Genomic DNA, 20660 nt, shown 5'->3' with positions numbered 1-20660 from the left:
ATTACTGTAGGAAATTGCCTCTGAAATTGGGGAAGCCAAACACTTAATGATGAACCCCAGAGGCTACAGAACAAGGTGAATTACTGATCTAGATATTATATTAATGCTTATGGGAAGATCTCATTCTGACATTTTGGGCAGAAACAAGGATTTTGCTGGGGTATGAAATACAGATGCAGATATTTAGAGTCGTTTTCATTAGGGCACACTAACACCGTAACAGAAAATGAAAACAAGTCTAGGTTGTCCCTTCCTGTTACATGACACTTTCTTCCGTTAGGTGCCTAATAAACACGACCCAGGTTTTCTGCCTGGTTGACCAACCCCGGAAAGACGACTGGCTTATTTATTCCCCTGTCTTATCATTTCTATTATTTCACTACGATTGTTTACTTCTAATTTTTCACATGATGATCATGTGAAAAAGTTCCATGACATTCCATGACTTCCCAGGCAGTGGTCTCTATCCATCAGTAACCAGTGTGTTTCTTCTAGGCAGTGGGCTCTATCCATCAGTAACCAGTGTGTTTCTTCTAGGCAGTGGTCTCTATCCATCAGTAACCAGTGTGTCTCTTCCAGTCAGTGGTCTCTATCCATCAGTAACCATCGTGTTTCTTCCAGGCAGTGGTCTCTATCCATCAGTAACCAGTGTGTTTCTTCCAGGCAGTGGTCTCTATCCATCAGTAACCAGCGTGTTTCTTCCAGGCAGTGGTCTCTATCCATCAGTAACCAGTGTGTTTCTTCCAGGCAGTGGTCTCTATCCATCAGTAACCAGTGTGCTTCTTCCAGGCAGTGGTCTCTATCCATCAGTAACCAGCGTGTTTCTTCCAGGCAGTGGTCTCTATCCATCAGTAACCAGCGTGTTTCTTCCAGGCAGTGGTCTCTATCCATCAGTAACCAGCGTGTTTCTTCCAGGCAGTGGTCTCTATCCATCAGTAACCAGCGTGTTTCTTCCAGGCAGTGGTCTCTATCCATCAGTAACCAGTGTGTTTCTTCCAGGCAGTGGTCTCTATCCATCAGTAACCAGCGTGCTTCTTCCAGGCAGTGGTCTCTATCCATCAGTAACCAGCGTGCTTCTTCCAGGCAGTGGTCTCTATCCATCAGTAACCAGCGTGTTTCTTCCAGGCAGTGGTCTCTATCCATCAGTAACCAGTGTGTTTCTTCCAGGCAGTGGTGGGAGATATAATTCGAGTAGGATGCTCAGATTACGTACCTGCGGACTCTATCCTCCTGTCATCCAGGTAGAGGTCTGTGGGTTCACCTTCCTGTTCCTGCCAGACCCTGAGGACATCTCCTCCCCCTGTTCTCTCTCTCCCTCCCTCTCTCTGTCAGCTCACACAAGGAAGTGGTGATTGATTCCAAATAAGAGCAGACATTTTAAGTGCCTCGATTAAAAACGTTGGCCTACTATCAAAGCAGGTTAAGTGCCTGCTACATTTTCAATGTTGTGAAGATCCAGATCTGCTGCTACTGCTATTGAAAATAGTTTTAAAGACTGAGAAACAGTATTGCATTGTGGGAATCATCACTTCCTTCTAACATGTCTTCACGTCCTTTCCTCCTTCACCTTTTCAAACTTAATTTGGACCAGGTCTTACTTTGGGCCCTGCATCGGTTTACTGTCTGATTATGTCCTTTCTGACCTATTACCCATACTTTGAAAAAGCTGAAACAATGCAACAGACCTACACGCTGTACTGAATCCAGATAGCACAGGCCTACACGCTGTACTGAATCCAGATGGCACAGGCCTACACGCTGTACTGAATCCAGATGGCACAGGCCTACACGCTGTACTGAATCCAGATGGCACAGGCCTACACGCTGTACTGAATTCAGATGGCACAGGCCTACACGCTGTACTGAATCCAGATGGCACAGGCCTACACGCTGTACTGAATCCAGATGGCACAGGCCTACACGCTGTACTGAATCCAGATGGCACAGGCCTACACGCTGTACTGAATCCAGATGGCACAGGCCTACACGCTGTACTGAATCCAGATGGCACAGGCCTACACGCTGTACTGAATCCAGATGGCACAGGCCTACACGCTGTACAGAATCCAGATGGCACAGGCCTACACGCTGTACTGAATCCAGAAGGCACACTGTTTTGTCTGTGCACAGCAGCGATTTATTTGCACGTTAACCAGACCTCATCTAAAATCTCATTAAATTGTAATTTCTCTCGCCCTATGATTTATATTGAGTAAATTGGGTTATTGTATTTGTATAGTACTGTATATGACGATCCTAAATGACTTGATATAGTTTGTAATAACCTTGTCCAAATGGTATTTGAAACCAGTTTATACCAAAACCTCTGGACGTGCAAGGGTTACACTGTCCTTATTATTGCGTAAAATTAAACCATTCTCTTTCCCCTCCCTTGTTTTGGTGTTTGTTTGTACTCTACCTCTCACCCTCCTCCCCTTCTTCTCTCCCTAATGTCCTCCTCCTGGATGCCCCTGCTCTCGCTGGCCCCTCCTGGTGCATGCTGGGTACTATCAGGTGGGCGTTGGGGAGGTAGTGAAAGCGGCCAATGGGGATCACCTCCCGGCCGACCTTGTCATTCTGTCTTCCAGGTCAGGAACCAAACCACACTGCCGAGCATGAGGGTGGGAGTGTGGCGGTGGGAGCGTGGGAAGAGGGGCATAGCATACAAGTCAACTACAACTCAGGACGTTTTGTCTTGCACTGCCAACATTAATGATAAATATTGGATTTGACATTCTAAGGCAGGAAGGTTAAGCTCTGGTTATGTTGGTAAAGCCAGAGATTAAGGTGAATAGGTCAGTGAACACATTGTTCCCATCTAGGCACAGTCAGATGCCTTAACAAGAAATGTTTTTATGGCTTGAAAATATAGCGAGACAAGACATAAATTATTGAATTGCTCTTTAAGACCTGTAACCAAACTGTTATTCGTCAAGCAAACATGGAAAGTGTTTCAGTTAGTTTTCTTAGTGTAGCACCACAGAAAAGCATACTTTAGTTTGAGACAAGAGCATAAATTTGTGTGTGAACTGTGAATGGGTTTCCATGTTCCTAACTGTGCATGGCTATATAAGTCAACCCTAAAACGTTGCATGCTGGGACCATAGAAATAGTGACATTTCTATGACTGACATGACAACATTTTAATTTATCTTGGCATATTTGTTTATTTTTATTTAACCTTTATTTAACTAGACAAGTCAGTTAAGAGCAAATTCTTATTTACAATGACGTCCTACCCCGGCCAAACCCTAACCCGGACTACGCTGTGATACAGCCTGGAATTGAACCAGGCATAATAGCATATTGTAACATGCTTACAACAATGTATCTACTATAATCAAGTAGATATTTGGAATATTTGATTAATACTAAATATTAATGAATACTCCAACAGTGTTGTTGATGCACTGGTCCCATCTTGTCAACAGGATATTTGAAGCATGACTGACTGGGTTTAGAACATTCCTGCAGAGCAATTGTCTGTGGTCAGGAATCCAAAACCCTTATTGATCACCCAATGACTCAAAACAGCTGAAACTACTACCTCATTGATTGAGATTAGGGTTCGAGTGGGACAAAACCCTTTTGGATTTTCTCCTTCTTCCCCTGTTTTTGGATGGGCCCTTGTCATGCATCAATTGCTCTATTAAAAGAGCAGCTAACCAGCGACCCTGCCTGGTCCGGTGCGCTCTGTAACTCTGTCCCTGTGTCTGTCAGAGCCCCATTTGTTCTGCTGTGATTCCAGTGCTCGCTCGGCATGCCTGTTTACTTTCTCTGTCTTTGAAAGTCGACTGAGTTCAAGGACAGCTGCAAACAAAGATGTTAGCCTTGCCTGTGCCGCTTTTCCAGGACTTGGGGCTGTCATAAAATGTTTGGCTGTATTAGTTTGAAACAACTTGGTATCAGAAAACTTTGCGGTCTTTGTTTGTTGGAGTCCCACCTCCCTATTTCTATCAAAAATCATCATTAAATAGATGAATGAGTCTGTTTTGAATATGATATAGAATTAACTTTTATCTTAAGTTCTCCAGGTCCGATGTTCAATTTGATGCTTTTTTGCGTCCCCTTTTTAAACAAGTGAGCCCCAAGGCATGTGCTACATTGAGACGTCAAACTTGGATGGAGAAACGAACCTCAAAATCCGACAGGTGATTATTTCTCTCTCCTACATTTTCGTTTACTCCATCTCCTGGGAAATAGGCAACTTGGAAGTATTGAACTGAAACTCAGCCAGGGATGACTTTTGGTCAGCCTTCCAGGAGTTTCCCAGATGAGATGTTCTGATATTTTTTCTGATATTTCAGAAACCACAGTAACCAATTTTAGCTCAGTCCATTACGAAAGTGAAGTGTTTTCTCAATATAGGCTATCCCCTTTATTGACTTAATTGAAATATAATTGGAACCTGGAACCTTTGTGTGTGTGTGTGTGTGTGTGTGTGTGTGTGTGTGTGTGTGTGTGTGTGTGTGTGTGTGTGTGTGTGTGCGTGCACACAGGGACTGCAAATCACCTCGGAGATCAAGGACATTGACAGCCTGATGCGTCTCTCTGGGCGCATGGAGTGCGAGAGCCCCAACCGCCATCTCTATGAGTTTGTGGGGAACATTCGTCTGGACGGACACAGGTGGGACACAACACACCGCTCTTCCTTTTTCAACCAGCTAGCAGCTTTTCCACCACAGTGAATTGTGTGGGTTTGTGGCTAATTTAATGTTTCTATGAAGTAAAGAGAAGATTAGAAGCACCTGCTTAGTGTTAGTTTATGTGTTTGTTTGGGGGCTTTGCCAATCCATAGTAAGAAAGAACATGGTGTCAGTCATCTGAAATACAGACTTGCATCTTAATCCTGAGGTAGAACAAAGTCCCTGAAAACTGGAAGAAGTGAGGACTTCTGTTCCCTCTGTACTCAGTGACAGTGTCACTATAGCAGTAATAGCTCAACGTTGGATTTGAGTTCCATAGTTTCACACACTACGCCTATGCTGGAGACTCACGGACACTTCTGTTTGTGACTCCAGCACCGCGCCTCTGGGCCCGGACCAGATTCTGCTGCGAGGTGCCCAGCTGAGGAACACCCAGTGGGTCCATGGCGTCGTGGTCTACACTGGACACGACACCAAGCTCATGCAGGTGAAGCCCTCTGCTGGTCCACATGTACATTTGTCATTTAGCAGACATTCTTATCCAGAGCCACTTAGGTTTGTAAGAAACCCACATATCAGTCATTTTTTGGGGGGTTTTGTATTATAACTTCTATTATGTCTGTTACTTTTGTCCAGAATTCCACACGGCCGCCTCTGAAGCTGTCCAACGTGGAGCGCATCACAAACTTCCAAATTCTACTGCTGTTCGGCTGTCTACTGGCCATCTCTCTGGTTTGTTCAATCGGACAGACCATCTGGAAGTACCAGTACGGCAATGCAGCCTGGTACATGGACTTGAACTGTAAGAGCACCAACGCAAGATATAGTCCACATATTGTCTGCTTTTTGAGTTAAGTTTTGTTGATGTCGCTGTGTCATTGTTTCTTTTACTTTGCCTCTGTTAAAGTATGTATTTGCAACACAAGTCAAATATGTGGCGATGGGGATTGATGGTATTCCCATGTAAACATAACTGATTGTGACATGCATAGATGTGATGTGAATGAAAGGAATGGTTGAATATCAGTGCCCTGCTGTACATTTTGGTTAATTTCTAATGTTCTGTTTTGGTTCTTTGTTTTTCTTTGTTGTTTTTTAACAGCTCCAGGTAACAACCATTTAAAAGCCTTGGCCAATCCGTGAATGACCCTTCCATACTAACACCCTAACTGAAGCTCTGCCTATGCTAAGCCCCCTCTATATGGTTGTCGTATTTTGTAAGGGCCCTCTTGCCATGGACAGCACAGGCCAGGGATCCGACGCTAGGTTTACCCCTCCAGCTCTTACGCTCTACTCTTTAGTTCCTTTTAGTGCCTGATCCACACAGTGTTTCCCCCTTTCTCCTCCATTCGTGTGTGATGCGTTAAACTCTTTGCAAACCTAGGCCTCAGATCCAGACCCCCTTTTTTTGTGCCTTTTTTTTACCACAAATGGACCATGAGTCAAGAAACTTCACTTCTGCTCTTTGAGATGAGATTGCGCTCAGGAAGCTCTTGGTAGGCAGGATTCTTCTACGTGTAGCTGAACATAGATGCTGCAGTACAACCCAGGGGTTACCGGTGACATTTTCTAAATGCCTCCCTCCCTCTTTCTCTCCCTCCCTCCGCTGCCAGTGTTTATTCTTTATAAAGCAAAACAGAGAGCGAAGGAGTGATTCAAAACCTATTTCAGCACAAGATAGATTTTCACATCCACTCTTGAGACATGTTTTTCAATTAAAGCCGGTATTAGACTAACTATTATTGAAAGAATAAAAGCGACAGGTAATAGAACCTTACAGCCTCAGTAGTAGAATGAAGGTTAGATCACCTCTGTGGCTACTTGAAAAGTGCTTTAGTATTTTTTCCCCCATTGCTAAAGATGGCCTTATTTTCCAATGAGTCTGTGAGCCTCGTTTTGCAAACTGATTAACGTCTCACTACAGCCATTACTCTATATTCAACTAGGCCTGTGTTAGGAGAGGTTGTCAATTTCATGCTTGTTTTATGACCTACTCTCCCCTCAGTCTCAGAAAATTTGATTGGCTCGATCTCCAGGGGTTTCACTGCTCTTGTTTGTAGCTTTGAAACTCCCACCTAAAAGACCCCCATCCTATGGGGTGGAGCAGAGAGTGGTGTTCAAATGAGGGTGATGTGAGTCATAAAGCAGGCGTCCATCTTGAGACTGACTGTTCCTTTTAGGGAGGGAGGGACTCAGTCCACTGAAGATTTTTCCGACCTGTGTCAAAAGAGAGAGGTGGTGAATTCATCAAATCATATTAACTTTCGCTGTAGCATTTACATACTGCTTACCCAAATTACGTGACTGTAATTGCACATTGAGACATGTCAACACAATCTGTAGTCAGATGGAGAGTACAATGTCAAGATGAATGGACTGGCAGTGCATGCTGGTTAGTGGGGAGAGAAACTGGATCACCACACATCAAACCACATACTGTACGTTCCCCATACAGTATGTCAAAGAGGGCACGTTTATGTTTATGCATACACGATAAAAAATTTACTTGACATTGACGCAGCCTACACTGCTGACATCCAAACTGGCATGGTTCCCAGTCTTTAGATCTTAACAGCCTTTATGCAGATGAAGAGTTGAAAATAACTTCTGGCCATTTGTTATATGTTCACGCCACCTGTTACACATCACTTTCAGTTAAATCCCCGTCCACTAAAAAGCAGGTTGCTGGTTTTCGCAGATTTTGTCGGTTTCTGCTGACTGCCCACTGCTTAAACAGCTTACCCCGCACTTCACCCGTTAACTCATCTTAAAAGTTAGCCGACGGTTGTGGCTGCTCTTTGCTCTACCATAGTAGAAAGTTATAGTAGAGGAGATGGGCTGGTTTTACTTTTGGATACGCATGCTCTGAAATAGAAGCAAATACTGACGCAAAATCACGTATTACCTGAATTTTACTCCAATATATCACAGCTTTAGTCAGACATAAGAAGGAGATAGAGGGGTGGATGGTGCATGTCTTGGTTTGTTGTGATTGACTTGCTCATGGCTGCAATTTAATCTGATCCCAACCTTATTTACCCCTCTGAGAATATACCAGTTCATGTGTAACAAGGTGACCTCACAAACTACAGAGAAAATAGTTACTTACAGGCCAATCACACTGCTCAATGTTGATCTCTAAATCCATCCTGTTCTTTTACACTCCTTGTTGGTTGGGACAGGAATGTGCTTTGGACTGAATCCCTCTCCTTTTGTCTTGAGACATCAAACTCGTTTGTCTTCCACCCCACCTCTGGCAAGCCCTCCCTCCTCTCCTCTCTGTGTGCTGTCGTTCCAATAGCAGTAGCTTCCATTTTGAACCCCATCTTTTTTTATGATTTCATCTTTAAATCATTCTGTTGTGGGGAAAAGGGCTCCTCGCAACTGCTAAACTAAAGGGAAACGCTTTGGTTGAGGAAAGTTTCTCTTGCGACCCCTGCAAGCTGAGGAAAGGTAATTCACATAACTCATGTTTTTGTGTGAGCTACTACTCTGACAGTGGGGGTTGTATGTCTCCTTTTTGGTGTTTTTGATTGTTTCATCGTGGATCGGGTGAAAGAGAATCCATAATTCCTCACAGTGCGTTGTGGAATTCATTGCCTGGATCATGCTGGATGCCAAGGCTGCTGCTATATGACATAAATGATTCTACTCTAGATCAGTCCCATTTCTGTAGCCAGAATTATGGGACCTTAATTGGAGTAAATATCAATTTCAGTGGCGAGAAGAGGATGAAGTGGGGTGGAAGAGATGGGTATTAAATCTCACCTAATGCACAACATTGATACAACGTTGTACAAGGCATACACTGCGTTGTGAAAACGTTGAGCATTAGAACTCTGGGAACTGGGCTTTTTCCCGATGGTTTTGGGTGGGATTCAATGCTGACAAAAATCTGGTCTATTGTTCCTCTCTCCCCCCGAATCTTGCCGTCCTCCTGACAGATGGTGGTGCCGCAAACTTTGGCCTCAACTTCCTCACCTTCATCATTCTCTTCAACAACCTGATCCCCATCAGTCTGCTGGTGACTCTGGAGGTCATCAAGTTCACACAGGCCTTCTTCATCAACTGGGTGAGAGAAGACACAGGATTTGGAGCCCCGTGGTTATCAATGACTGGGGTTGGGGGTCAATTACATGTATTGTTAATTCAGTCAATTCAGTTTACTTCCTAATTTGAAATGTAATTGACCTCCAACCCTGTTAATGTCTCATAGCTCTGACCCCAATTCAAGTCTTTCGTGCATGGCACACAGGTCTCTTGCTGTCTAGTCACTTGATGTCAAAGTTGAAATGTTTGAAGTTGTTGTCTCATAACATTCTATATGATTATTTCAGGATACAGACATGCTCTATGAGCCCACTAACACCCCAGCCGTGGCTCGCACTTCCAACCTGAATGAAGAACTAGGACAGGTAATGCTGCTTGTTCAACATTTTTATGAATTATATTTAATTCATGAATTATATCCACCTTCCCCTGCACATAGTAGTTGCAGCAAATACACATTTGTTGACAAAAAATGAATTCTAGTCACCCATGAATTGGTGTTGGTTACCATTTGAAGTAAAGCGTTTGTGCAGTCTGATCTTATTCCATTACTGATTTAAATGGAGCGCCACTTGGTTCAACGTTCCTGTCGCTGGTGTGCCGCTGGTCGACACTAAGCAATGATTGGCTGTCTCCGATCGACACTGAGCAGTGATTAGCTGTCTCGCTCTTGTCACAGGTGAAATACATCTTCTCCGACAAGACGGGGACTCTGACCTGCAACGTGATGCAGTTCAAGAAGTGCACCGTCGCCGGCGTGGCCTACGGGTAAGATTTGACTCCACTCCCCCTCGCTTGTTTACCTCCCTCTATCACTCCTCTCTCCCTCTACCACTCCTCTCTCCTTCCTCCCTCCTCTCTCCCAACCACCTTCATTAAGTGAAGTGTGTACTGTGGTATACAGCTGTACATCTGGCACTCCTTGTCCTGTCCCCAGCCGCCTCATTAGCAGTTGCATCAGTGCGTTCCACTCTTCGACGCAGACTATAAATAACACGGCATACTGTTTGCACGCAAAGGCACTTTTTCCCCCCCAGAACAGTTGTGATAATTGTCTGTCTGTCTTTTTATTTTATTTAATAAAAAAATAAAAAAATGTTTATGAGAGTGTGATGATGATGGGTAGAGCTTCCATGTTGTTGCTTAGCTCTGTATTGGAGCGCTGACCAGGAATTAATGCAGTATGTATTGTGGTTGTAATAGATGCTAGGGACCTTTACCCATCAGATCAGCTGTGGTATACTCAACTGCTCACAGCTGTTCAGTAAGGCTGTTCAAATTATACCACCTCTAGGATTGCCTAGACTGTATAGTTAGTTGAGTCTTCAAAAACTCATGTAATGTTGTAACAGAGTGCTTTAATCTCAGCCCGTGTTTTTATTTGATGGTCTTACACTGCAGGAGGGAGTTGTCCTGTTAGTTCCTAATGCATTTGTTCTGTGAATATGCTATCAGTTCCTTTCTGCAATTTGAAAATGACACACATTGCTTAGTGTGATACAGGCAGCTAAGAAGCTCCCAGGGAACTGTGGCTGCATCCCAAATGGCACCCTATTCCATATAGTGCAGTAACTTTGACCAGAGTCTTATGGGCCTTGGTCCAAAGTAGTGCACTATAAAGAGAATAGGGTGCAGACTGAATATCTCAGCAGAGCGTGACAATACATGATTAATTCAATTAAAAACATGCTTGAGGAAGTGCAGGGTTGGGGGACAAGAACGCCTGTTTTATCTCCAGTGCCACTGGTGAAGCTGTCCGACCTGCGAGCTAGAGAAGGACAAGTAGTTGCTACGCCTTCCTTTCCAGCCAAGGTTCAGGTTGCTACGCCTTCCTTTCCAGCCAAGGTTCAGGTTGCTACGCCTTCCTTTCCAGCCAAGGTTCAGGTTGCTACGCCTTCCTTTCCAGCCAAGGTTCAGGTTGCTACGCCTTCCTTTCCAGCCAAGGTTCAGGTTGCTACGCCTTCCTTTCCAGCCAAGGTTCAGGTGCAAGGAGGGGAAAAAACACATCAATCAAAGAACCATTAGATTTGTTTGGAGTGTTCAAGAATATCAGTTTCTTCTTTTTTTCAAAGCTAGAGAAGCATGCCATAAACACATTGACAGCAGGTTTCTGATATGTATCCCCAAATCGAGTGGGGGAAATTGATACGTTAGAATGTGATCAAAGCATAGTGTGCTGTACTGTGTAACCATCTCTGCTGTAATCTACCCATTTAACCACTAACATGTCAGTCATAATCACATTTAAATTGAAATTCTCTTACGGTCTCCTTTAACCGTTGAGTTTCTGGGGACCATCATGGAGAAAGGGGCTCTACTACAGTGACACAAGATCTTTGCCTGGTCCTGGATCTTCTCGGGCTGTCTTGCCAACTCCTATGGCCATTTGGCATGACCACACAAACATATAGGATCAGGTTTAGGAAGCTGTCTGCCATTGCAGGCCTATACCCGGAAAGTCGGAAGTTTACATACACTTAGGTTGGAGTCATTAAAACTTGTTTTTCAACCACTTCACACATTTCTTGTTAACAAACTATAGTTTTGTGCATGACACAAGTAGTTTTTCCAACAATTGTTTACAGACAGATTATTTCACTTATAATTCACTGTGTCACATTTCCAGTGGGTCAGAAGTTTACATCCACTAAGTTGACTGTGCCTTTAAACAGCTTGGACAATTCCAGAAAATGATGTCATGGCTTTAGAAGCTTCTGATAAATAATTTGAGTCAATTGGAGGTGTACCTGTGGATGTATTTCAAGGCCTACCTTCAAACTCAGTGCCTCTTTGCTGGACATCATGGGAAAATCAAAATAAATCAGCCAAGACCTCAGAAAAAATTGTGGACCTCCACAAGTCTGGTTCATCCTTGGGAGCAATTTCCAAACGCCTGAAGGTACCACGTTCATCTGTACAAACAGTAGTACGCAAATATAAACACCATGGGACCACGCAGCTGTCATACCGCTCAGGAAGGAGATGCATTCTGTCTCCTAGAGATGAACGTACTTTGGTGCGAAAAGTGCAAATCAATCCCAGAACAACAGCAAAGGACCTTGTGAAGATGCTGGAGGAAAACGATACAAAAGTATCTCTATCCACAGTAAAACAAGTCCTATATCGACATCACCTGAAAGGCCGCTCAGCAAGGAGGAAGCCACTGCTCCAAAACCGCCATAAAAAAAGCCAGACTACGGTTTGCAACTGCACATGGGGACAAAGATCGTACTTTTTTGAGAAATGTCCTCTGGTCTGATGAAACAAAAATAGAACTGTTTGGCCATAATGACCATTGTTATGTTTGGAGGGAAAAGGGTGATGCTTGCAAGACGAAGAACACCATCCCAACCTTGAAGTACGGGGGTGGCAGCATCATGTTGTGGGGGTGCTTTGCTGCAGGAGGGACTTGTGCACTTCACGAAATAGATCATGAGGAAGGAACATTATGTGGATATATTGAAGCAACATCTCAAGACATCAGTCAGGAAGTTAAAGCTTGGTCACAAATGGGTCTTCCAAATGGACAATGACCCCAAGCAAAGTTGTGGCAAAATGGCTTAAGGACAACAAAGTCAAGTTATTGGCGTGGCCATCACAAAGCCCTGACCTCAATCCTATAGAAAATTTGTGGGCAGAACTGAAAAAGCGTGTGTGAGCAAGGAGGCCTACAAACATGACTCGGTTACACCAGCTCTGTCAGGAGGAATGGGCCAAAATTGACCCAACTTATTGTGGGAAGCTTGTGGAAGGCTACCCAAAACGTTTGACCCAAGTTAAATAATTTAAAGGCAACGCTACCAAATACTAGTTAAGTGCTTTTTAACTTCTGACCCTCTGGGAATGTGATGAAGAAATAAAAGCTGAAATAAATCATTCTCTCTCTTATTATTCTGACATTTCACATTCTTAAAATAAAGTGGTGATCCTAACTGTCCTAAGACAGGGAATCTTTACTAGGATTAAATGTCAGGAATTGTAAAAACTGAGTTAAATGTATTTGGCTAAGGTGTATGTAAACTTCCGACTTCAACTGTGTGTCTTGCCTTCAACCAGTATCCAGATAGATATTTGCCTTTCAGTCTCTCAAAAACCAGGGCGCAATTGAAAGGGGCTGCTCAGTCACACCATTCATGGATATGGATCTGTGCTTTCATCAGAGGAGCCTAGAGTTATTGTGCTGATCCGATCCCTGTGGGCTCCCTTCCTCTCAGCCACTCCCACGGCTGTCTGCTAAGCGTCACGTTCTCCCTCCCAGGTGGTTTGTAGGAGGCTTGATGATGGCTACGTTTTGATCCACAAACATAATTTTAGAAGTGCTCCACCGAATTACCAGACCAAAGAGAAAATATAGAGCAATCTAGCTACCATTAATCTGGAAGGAGAAGTGCATTTCTAAGGCAATGCTCTGAATAATCTGAGCTGTCTGACAATGAGCGTCCTGAGAGAGGTCTTTAGTCTTTAATACACTATGGATTTTAGTTTTTTGTTCGCTGCCTCAGTGTTTGCTCTTCCCAGCATCCCTAAGGTAGACTTTCTATGTCTTTACAATACTATTCTCAGTGATAGAGCAATGGTCACACGATTTGTCCTCATCTCCCAGTGGGCAAAACTGGTTGAAATGGTGTCATAATGATTTTTCTTCTTCTGGTTTAAATGGTGTCATAAGGACCTTTCTTCTTCTGGTTGCGACGACGCCAGTTCAATCGGCTTTTCCCTCTGGCTTGGTGAAGTCTAGTAATGGGTTCATGTCCTTACTACTGCTTCCCACTGCAAGTCTTAATTGCTCTTCCCAGGGTTCCAGTCCAGTCTGTGGTCTGTCAGCCTGGACAGCACAGTGCCCCACTGGAGTCAGAGGCCCAGTGTAATGTAACACACACACACACACACACACACATCCACTCCACCACGTCGTCCTCCTCAAAGACTAATTAACTAGAGCAGTAATTAATATAGCCATCCCTATACGTGAAGACATTAATGAATTCAGCTGCACACTAGTGCTCTTAGAGACCTATAGTAGCAAGAGATGTGTGCTTGTCTTTTAGGAGTCTTCTAGTCACTGATCCAAGGTCAACCCTTATGGTGAATGTTAAGAATTGAGGGAGGGTAAGCTGATTTCAGACCTTTCTTTGACACACCTGAAAAGTAATAGCATTCAAGAGTTGTGTATGTGGGTATGTCCGGTAACGGGAGTTAGATCTGTGAAAAGACCTAAGAATACAAAGCTCAGAATAGTGAATTCACTCCCAGCCTCCGAGTCTTATTTGGGCCAGTCAAAGTGGCCAAGCCACAATGTTCTCTTGTCATCTAGATAGCAGGACAGTGTCCGGTCAACTCAAATCCTCCCATGTACAATTAACAAAAGCCTGGACTCTGGACCGTAATTAGTTTGCCAGAGCGGAGATGTGAAAATAATTTGCCACTCGTCTTGGAGCAGTGTGCGCAGTGACCACATTTGGAGTTCCCAGTGGGGAACACTTGGCAGCCCATGAGCCACACGCACACACGCACACACGCACACACGCACACACGCAGACAGGCAGGCAGACAGGCAGACAGGCAGACAGGCAGACAGGCAGACAGGCAGACAGGCAGACAGGCAGACAGGCAGACAGACAGACAGACAGGATGTCGGGCTGAGAGGCCTAACCCAGCTGTCCTCTCGCTCAGCTGACCAAAGACAACTGGAGTGGAAGCTATCTTTTGTTTCTTTATTAAAACTTACCTAAGCTTCTGCTGCTTTGTTAGCAGTCCGCTACTGTAAAGATGATCAGTCACTTCCATTGGAACAGATCCTCATCACTAACCACTATCCCAGCGATCTACCCTCATGTGAGATACTAGCCCTCTCTCAACAATCTCCCTTTAATATCCCCAAATTAACCCAACACCTTTGGATAACCAACCAGTCAATGTAATTTTTTCATTGTCTGCACATTAACAGAACATGCTAACAGACCATGTTAACAGAACATGGTTGACTGTACAGTGTTCTGCAACATGATTTTCTCTCAACAGTCACATACCCGAGGCTGAGGATGGTAGTTTTGCTGAGGATGACTGGTAAGATTGCTGTGGTGGTGTTCTGTGTGCTACTGCTCTCTTCTCGCTTCTGTGATGTATAGTGTTGCATTGTGGGTGCAGTACTTTGGAAATAAATCACTGTGCATCTGTTTTTTTTTTGCTGTGTTTTGATACACTGACTTGGGGCATTGTGCTGTATGGCACCAAGATAGTTTTTTCTGCAGGCGTTAGAGGAAAAAAACAGAATCTGCATGGAAATGAGTTACCAGTTTAAGGATTATGGGTTCTCAGCTACTGTACAGTATACAGTGTTATAGCTCACGATAGACGTCTGGAAATGCGACACAGTGCAGTCTGCTTGGCATGTTGTGAAGCATTTCCCCCACTTATTATACTGTGACGCTGACTATTGCGGCACAAACTCCTTTCTCTCCATTTGCATTAATCTAGCTGTTGAGACCCAAGCAACACACACACACACACACACACACACACACACACACACACACACACACACACACACACACACACACACACACACACACACACACACACACACACACACACACTCCTGTGATCCATCTGCTGCAGTGTGTTGTAATCCACAGCATGGATGTGTCTCATCCATTTTGCATGGGAGAATTTGGCCTTTTTGTTGATGCCAAATGTGGTGCCTCGCAGGCTGCTGGGGAGACAGACGTGGCTGTCGCCAGTTTCCCACCTTGTGTGAAAGCATGCCTTTTTTTTTTACTGCCTTTGTCTGTGAAGCAACCAGGTTGAATTTAGCACATTAATATGAGGTAACTTAGCGAACATATGGACAGATACCAACACAAAACAGAGGCAGATAATTATTAAAAGTACTTTATCTTCTTCTTCGCCATAGTCATGAATAATAGATACTACCAGACTGCAAGAATTGTTCTCCCTCCTTCCTGAAAGAATATCTGCTCACTGATATATACTTGATAAAAAATACACTTCTCTTGCCAGGCTGCTCAGTGTGGAATCTCATTAGATTATTCCATTCCTCAAATATACTACCTCAAACTCACTTAGGCCTACGCCAGGGACATCAATCATCCCACGTGTAATACATCTGCAATCCTAAAAACAATCCCAGTCCTGGTGGACCTGGTGGGTCGGCCTGGTGGGTCGGGTGCTGCTTCCATTGTTTTTATTTCGTTATTAGAGGCAGTGCACTCTGAAAATGCTGAAACGCCAACCCAAATGGTTGATGAGGTGCAGACCATTGGATAATAAAGAAAGCCTGTATTAGTCCCAGTCATTCATTGGGAGTATAATTTGGCCAGACACAGATTGTGGGTCTTGATATGTATATGGCGGTGCCTAGAGTGTACAACATGGAAAGATGAGGTGAGCCTCTTTGGAGAAAAAGGAAATGAAACTCCAGCCTGCCTGCTGCCCTTCTTCCTTACATTCCTTACTGTCTCTGTGGGAAACCATACAATTTGGTGCTCCTTTTCATGGTCCTTAGAGCCAGATGAGCGCAATTGTCCTGTAACATTGTCAGTTGCAGCCAAGAAATTCTGGACCCATTCAGCACCAAGTAAAATCCATTCTGTCCCGAGAAACTATTAGCACACATCGGCCATTTTGGGTATTGACCCATCTGTTGCTTCTTGGTGACAGAAACAGAATGTGCTGTAACAGAGCTGTTGTTGAGTTAGTAAGGAGGCCAAAGATACAGAGTGTGTACAACCAGTGCTCTTGTTCCTATAGTGACAGGATGGATCGCTGCTGGGCTGTAGAAGGTAATCAATAACAGACCATCCTTCACGATTAGCTTTAGCCTCAGAAATCACATCAAGCCGATGGACTCGGGCGGCGTGATGCCATTGCTTTGTCAGTCTAGGCAAAGGGCTTAGTTTCTGTTCACTGCCTCAGTGCTCCATTTCTATATACAGTGCATTAAGAAAGTATTCAGACCCCTTGACTTTTTCCACATTTTGTTACGTTACAGCCTTATTCTAAAATGGATGAAATTGTTTTTTCCCCTTATCAGTCTACACACACTACCCCATAATGACAAAACCAAAACAGGTTTTAGAAATTTTTGCTAATTTATCAAATTTGAAAAATGATATCACATTTACAGTATTCAGACCATTTACTCAGTACTTTGTTGAAGCTACAAGCTTGGCACACCTGTATTTGGGGAGTTTCTCCCATTCTTCTCTGCAGATCCTCTTAAGCTCTATGGGGAGCGTACTTACACAGCTATTTTCAGGACTCTCCAGAGATGTTTGATCGGGTTCAAGTCCGGGGTCTGGCTGGGCCACTCAAGGACATTCAGACAGAAGCCCCTCCTGCGTTGTCTTCGCTGTGTGCTTAGGCTCGTTGTCCTGTTGGAAGGTGAACCTTCGCCCCAGTCTGAGGTCCTGAGTGCTCTGGAGCAGGTTTTCATCAAGGATCTCTCTGTACTTTGCTTCGTTCATTTTTCCCTCTATCCTGACGAGTCTCCAAGTCCCTGCCGCTGAAAAACATCCCCACAGCATGATGCTGCCACCACAATGCTTCACCGTAGGGATGGTGCCAGGTTTCCTCTAGGCGTGATGCTTGGCATTCAGGCCAAAGAGTTGAATCTTGGGTTCATCAGACCAGAGAATCTAGTTTCTCATCGTCTGAGAGTTCTTTTGGTGTCTCTTGGCAAACTACAAGCGAGCTGTCATGTGCCTTTTACTGAGGAGTGGCTTCCGTCTGGCCAGTCTACTGTAAATGCCTGATTTGTGGAGAGCTGCAGAAATGGTTGTCCTTCTGGAAGGTTCTCCCATCTCCGCAGAGGAACTCTGGAGCTCTGTCAGAGTGACCATCGGGTTCTTGGTCACCTCCCTGACCAAGGCTCTTCTCCCCCGATTGCTTGGCCGGGCGGCCAGCTCTAGGAAGAGTCTTGGTGGTTCCAAACTTCTTCCATTTTAAGAAGGATGAAGGCCACTGTGTTCTTGCGGACCTTCAATGCTGCAGCAGTTTTTTTGGTACCCTTCCCCAGATCTGTGCCTCGACACAATCCTGTCTCGGCGGTCTATGGACAATTCCTTTGACCTCATGGCTTGGTTTTTGCTCTGATATGCACTGTCAACAGTGAGACCTTTTATATAGACAGGCGTGTGTGTGTGTGTGTGTGCCTTTTCAAAATCATGTCCAATCAATTGAATTGACCACAGGTGGACACTAATCAAGTTGTAGAAATATGTCAAGGATAATCAATGGAAACAGGATGCACCTGAGCTCAATTTCGAGTCTCATAGCAAATGGTCTGAATACTTATGTAAATAAGGTATTTCAGTTTTATTTTAATACATTTGCAAAAATTTCTAAAACAGTTTTTGATTGGTCATGGGGTATTGTGTGTAGATTGATGGGGGAAAAAAATATTTTATACATTTTCGAATAAGGCTGTAATGTAACAAAATGTGGAAAAAGTCAAGGGGTCTGAATACTTTCCGAAGTCACTGTAGGTAGTTAGATAAAGCAGGGGTAGGCAACTACATTCAGCCGCAGGACGATTTTTGTAGGAGTGGATGGTCGGGGAGGTTGGTGGAACAGAATTATAATAATTTGTACATTGCAAATTGACCACAACTAAGCCCAATAAGAGATTGTATTTGATAATAACAATCATTTCATACATTGAGACACGATCACGTCCCTTTTTCCTATTTGTGGGAATACTTGGTGAACAGATTTCCTATAGCACAAATGTTTTACCAACCCCTGGAGTAGGGCTGAAACAACAATCAGTGTGGATTCTATTAAAACTAGAATCTACTGTTGCTGTCCTGGCCTAGGTGTGTGGGCTACTATAGGTCTTAGTTTATCAGCTACGTGTGTTATAGTCATGTCTGTTTATAGGTAATTGTGTTTTAACTTGGTTTATAGATTAGCTAGCAACAGCAAGCAAGCTACCTAAATTGCCATGAATATTTCATGCATTTCGACCTGTCCCCAAATGAATATGGTTGGTTCAGAGTTCGTTTTGATATTTCAACCTGCGTGTCCTGATTGCGTGTGGTGTGGGTTGACAAAATCAACATGTGCGCGATGGCGCGCGCGCCCGGTGTATTCAGCATGTAAATGAGAGGACCACATACTCAACACTACAATATTAGCCATAAAGCGAGGTGCGTTCTGCCACTCCTGTGTCACTCTGTATCCCTCCTTAGACAGGCAGGAGGAGAGAGAAACAGGAGAAATTGCTTTCTCCCTGCATGCCATATTTTAATACAGGCCTCTGAGTATGATAGATTCCCTCTACTCCACCACATCTATTCTCGGTATAACACATCTGCCACAGCCCTGGTATAATTGCATTGCTCTCTCCCTTCTCCCCCGTTCCCAAAGCAACATTTGTTTGCGGTGAACTAACAGGACTATTGCCGTTTGGCTCTTAAGAACCTTAACGATCCCTCCCCTGGGTTTAGGTAACGTATTATGGTGGCTAATGGCAACCACGGTACATTCCTATTAAGCCCGACCTGATCCATTGTCTCCTATTTATCACATAATCATCAATCGATTTCTGCCGGAGGTAGTAAACCACTGTTGTCTGCCTAGTGTCGATTCACCCAAGATTTGGTAGCAATGCTAAAAGGCATCCCGACAAGACGTGTCACTTCTATGCTTTCAGGGTTTTGCATCCAATTATATTGCACTCACAGCCAACATAGCCTACCTGCAATTAGATTTCTTGATTATGACCAGACCATATGTAGTTTTTTTGATAAGGGTAATAAATGTTCATCCTCTTTGTTCTGAGGTGTTATTGAGAAAAATATATGTTGTCAATGTACAGGACCATTTTTCTTGGTCTTATCGTGTGGCTTTCTGCTGACGTTATCTAAAAACCTTTACTGAACCTTTTCAATTTTATGTACCGTATCCTTACTAGATGTCTGAGTGTATATCTGTTGAAAATGCCAACAGCAAGTCCTGTTGTAACGGTGATTTGTAAAAGTGGAAAATAAGTCAATTGTCATACCTGAAATGGTCAATATCAACACAAAGTTGTGTTTTCTTGCGGTAGTGACTCCCGTATGCTTGTAAAATATTTTGTATTTTGTTTAGTATTTTTTTCTGCTGAAAGAAATCCTTATTGTCAGGATTCTTGTCTGGTTACGGTTTCTTCTCTGCCAATTTAACAATGCACCCGACTCTGTTGCATTGTGTTTCTATTGAGAGTAAACCAAAAGGTCATGTAGGGTTTCTTGGAGATGGGTAGGGGAGGAGGGGGATGGGGGTTGCATGTGTGAGTGGAGGCAAATGAATTAATGTTACCCAGAAGTTGAGAGTCACCAGGGACTCCAGGCTTGCGCAACTTAATAATCCACCCCCTCTCCCGTTTCCCCTACGTCTGGTGCATTATGGAGTCATTTCAGGCCAGCTCTGGCTGCTGGCTTTCCCAAAGTATTTTTTTTGTTTTGTTTTTACTGTCAACATGGTACAGAATCCCTTTTGGCCATTACTGTGTGAAGACTGTAACTGTATACACAAGCCCTCGGGACCAGCTTCACATGTGTCTGCAATTGAAATAATTCCCAACACACAAACTCTTCATGCAGTCTCCAATTATATCATACTCTGAAGAATTTAAAAAAATTACTAAACTTGATCAGTTTTTTTTTTCTTTACTTATGTACTTGTGTTGTCGGTGTAGTGTTAGTTTTTTTCACCAGTGTCCTTTTTTCTCATTCACAGCCACAGCACACAGTCGTCTGAGGAGGCCGGGTTTAATGACCCCAGCTTGCTGGAAAACCTCCAAAGTAATCACGTAAGTAACTCTAGCGTTCCCCGCCACCCACTTGCAGTGGCGGGGTGTGCAGGAGGACGTTAGGAAAGATGTCAGGCATGGGTCGTGAACATTAGGGACATGTATTAAAGCATTTTGCAATGGAAAAGGAAGCGTAAGCGGGGTTTTTT

General features: G+C 43.9%; 1 protein-coding gene across 3 annotated transcripts in view; it reads left to right on the top strand.

The window, feature by feature from the left end:
* The window catches only part of atp8a1 (ATPase phospholipid transporting 8A1), a 232151-nt gene that overhangs the window by 108220 nt on the left and 103271 nt on the right, over positions 1–20660 (top strand). For 2 of the 3 annotated variants that reach the window (XM_071399245.1, XM_071399247.1), the window contains exons 7-16: positions 2515–2588; positions 4082–4151; positions 4500–4627; positions 5022–5133; positions 5283–5448; positions 8591–8718; positions 8984–9061; positions 9376–9464; positions 14718–14762; positions 20439–20511. In XM_071399245.1, coding sequence (XP_071255346.1) covers positions 2515–2588; positions 4082–4151; positions 4500–4627; positions 5022–5133; positions 5283–5448; positions 8591–8718; positions 8984–9061; positions 9376–9464; positions 14718–14762; positions 20439–20511 — 963 coding nt within the window. The remainder of the gene's footprint in view (positions 1–2514; positions 2589–4081; positions 4152–4499; positions 4628–5021; positions 5134–5282; positions 5449–8590; positions 8719–8983; positions 9062–9375; positions 9465–14717; positions 14763–20438; positions 20512–20660) is intronic. The other variant, XM_071399246.1, reaches the window with a different exon arrangement.

This window comes from Salvelinus alpinus, chromosome 4 (genome assembly GCF_045679555.1).
Source record: "Salvelinus alpinus chromosome 4, SLU_Salpinus.1, whole genome shotgun sequence".
In the NCBI taxonomy this organism is placed as follows: domain Eukaryota; kingdom Metazoa; phylum Chordata; class Actinopteri; order Salmoniformes; family Salmonidae; genus Salvelinus; species Salvelinus alpinus.
The sequence above is the reverse complement of the archived record's forward strand: the minus strand, read 5'-3'. Positions and strand labels throughout refer to the sequence as shown.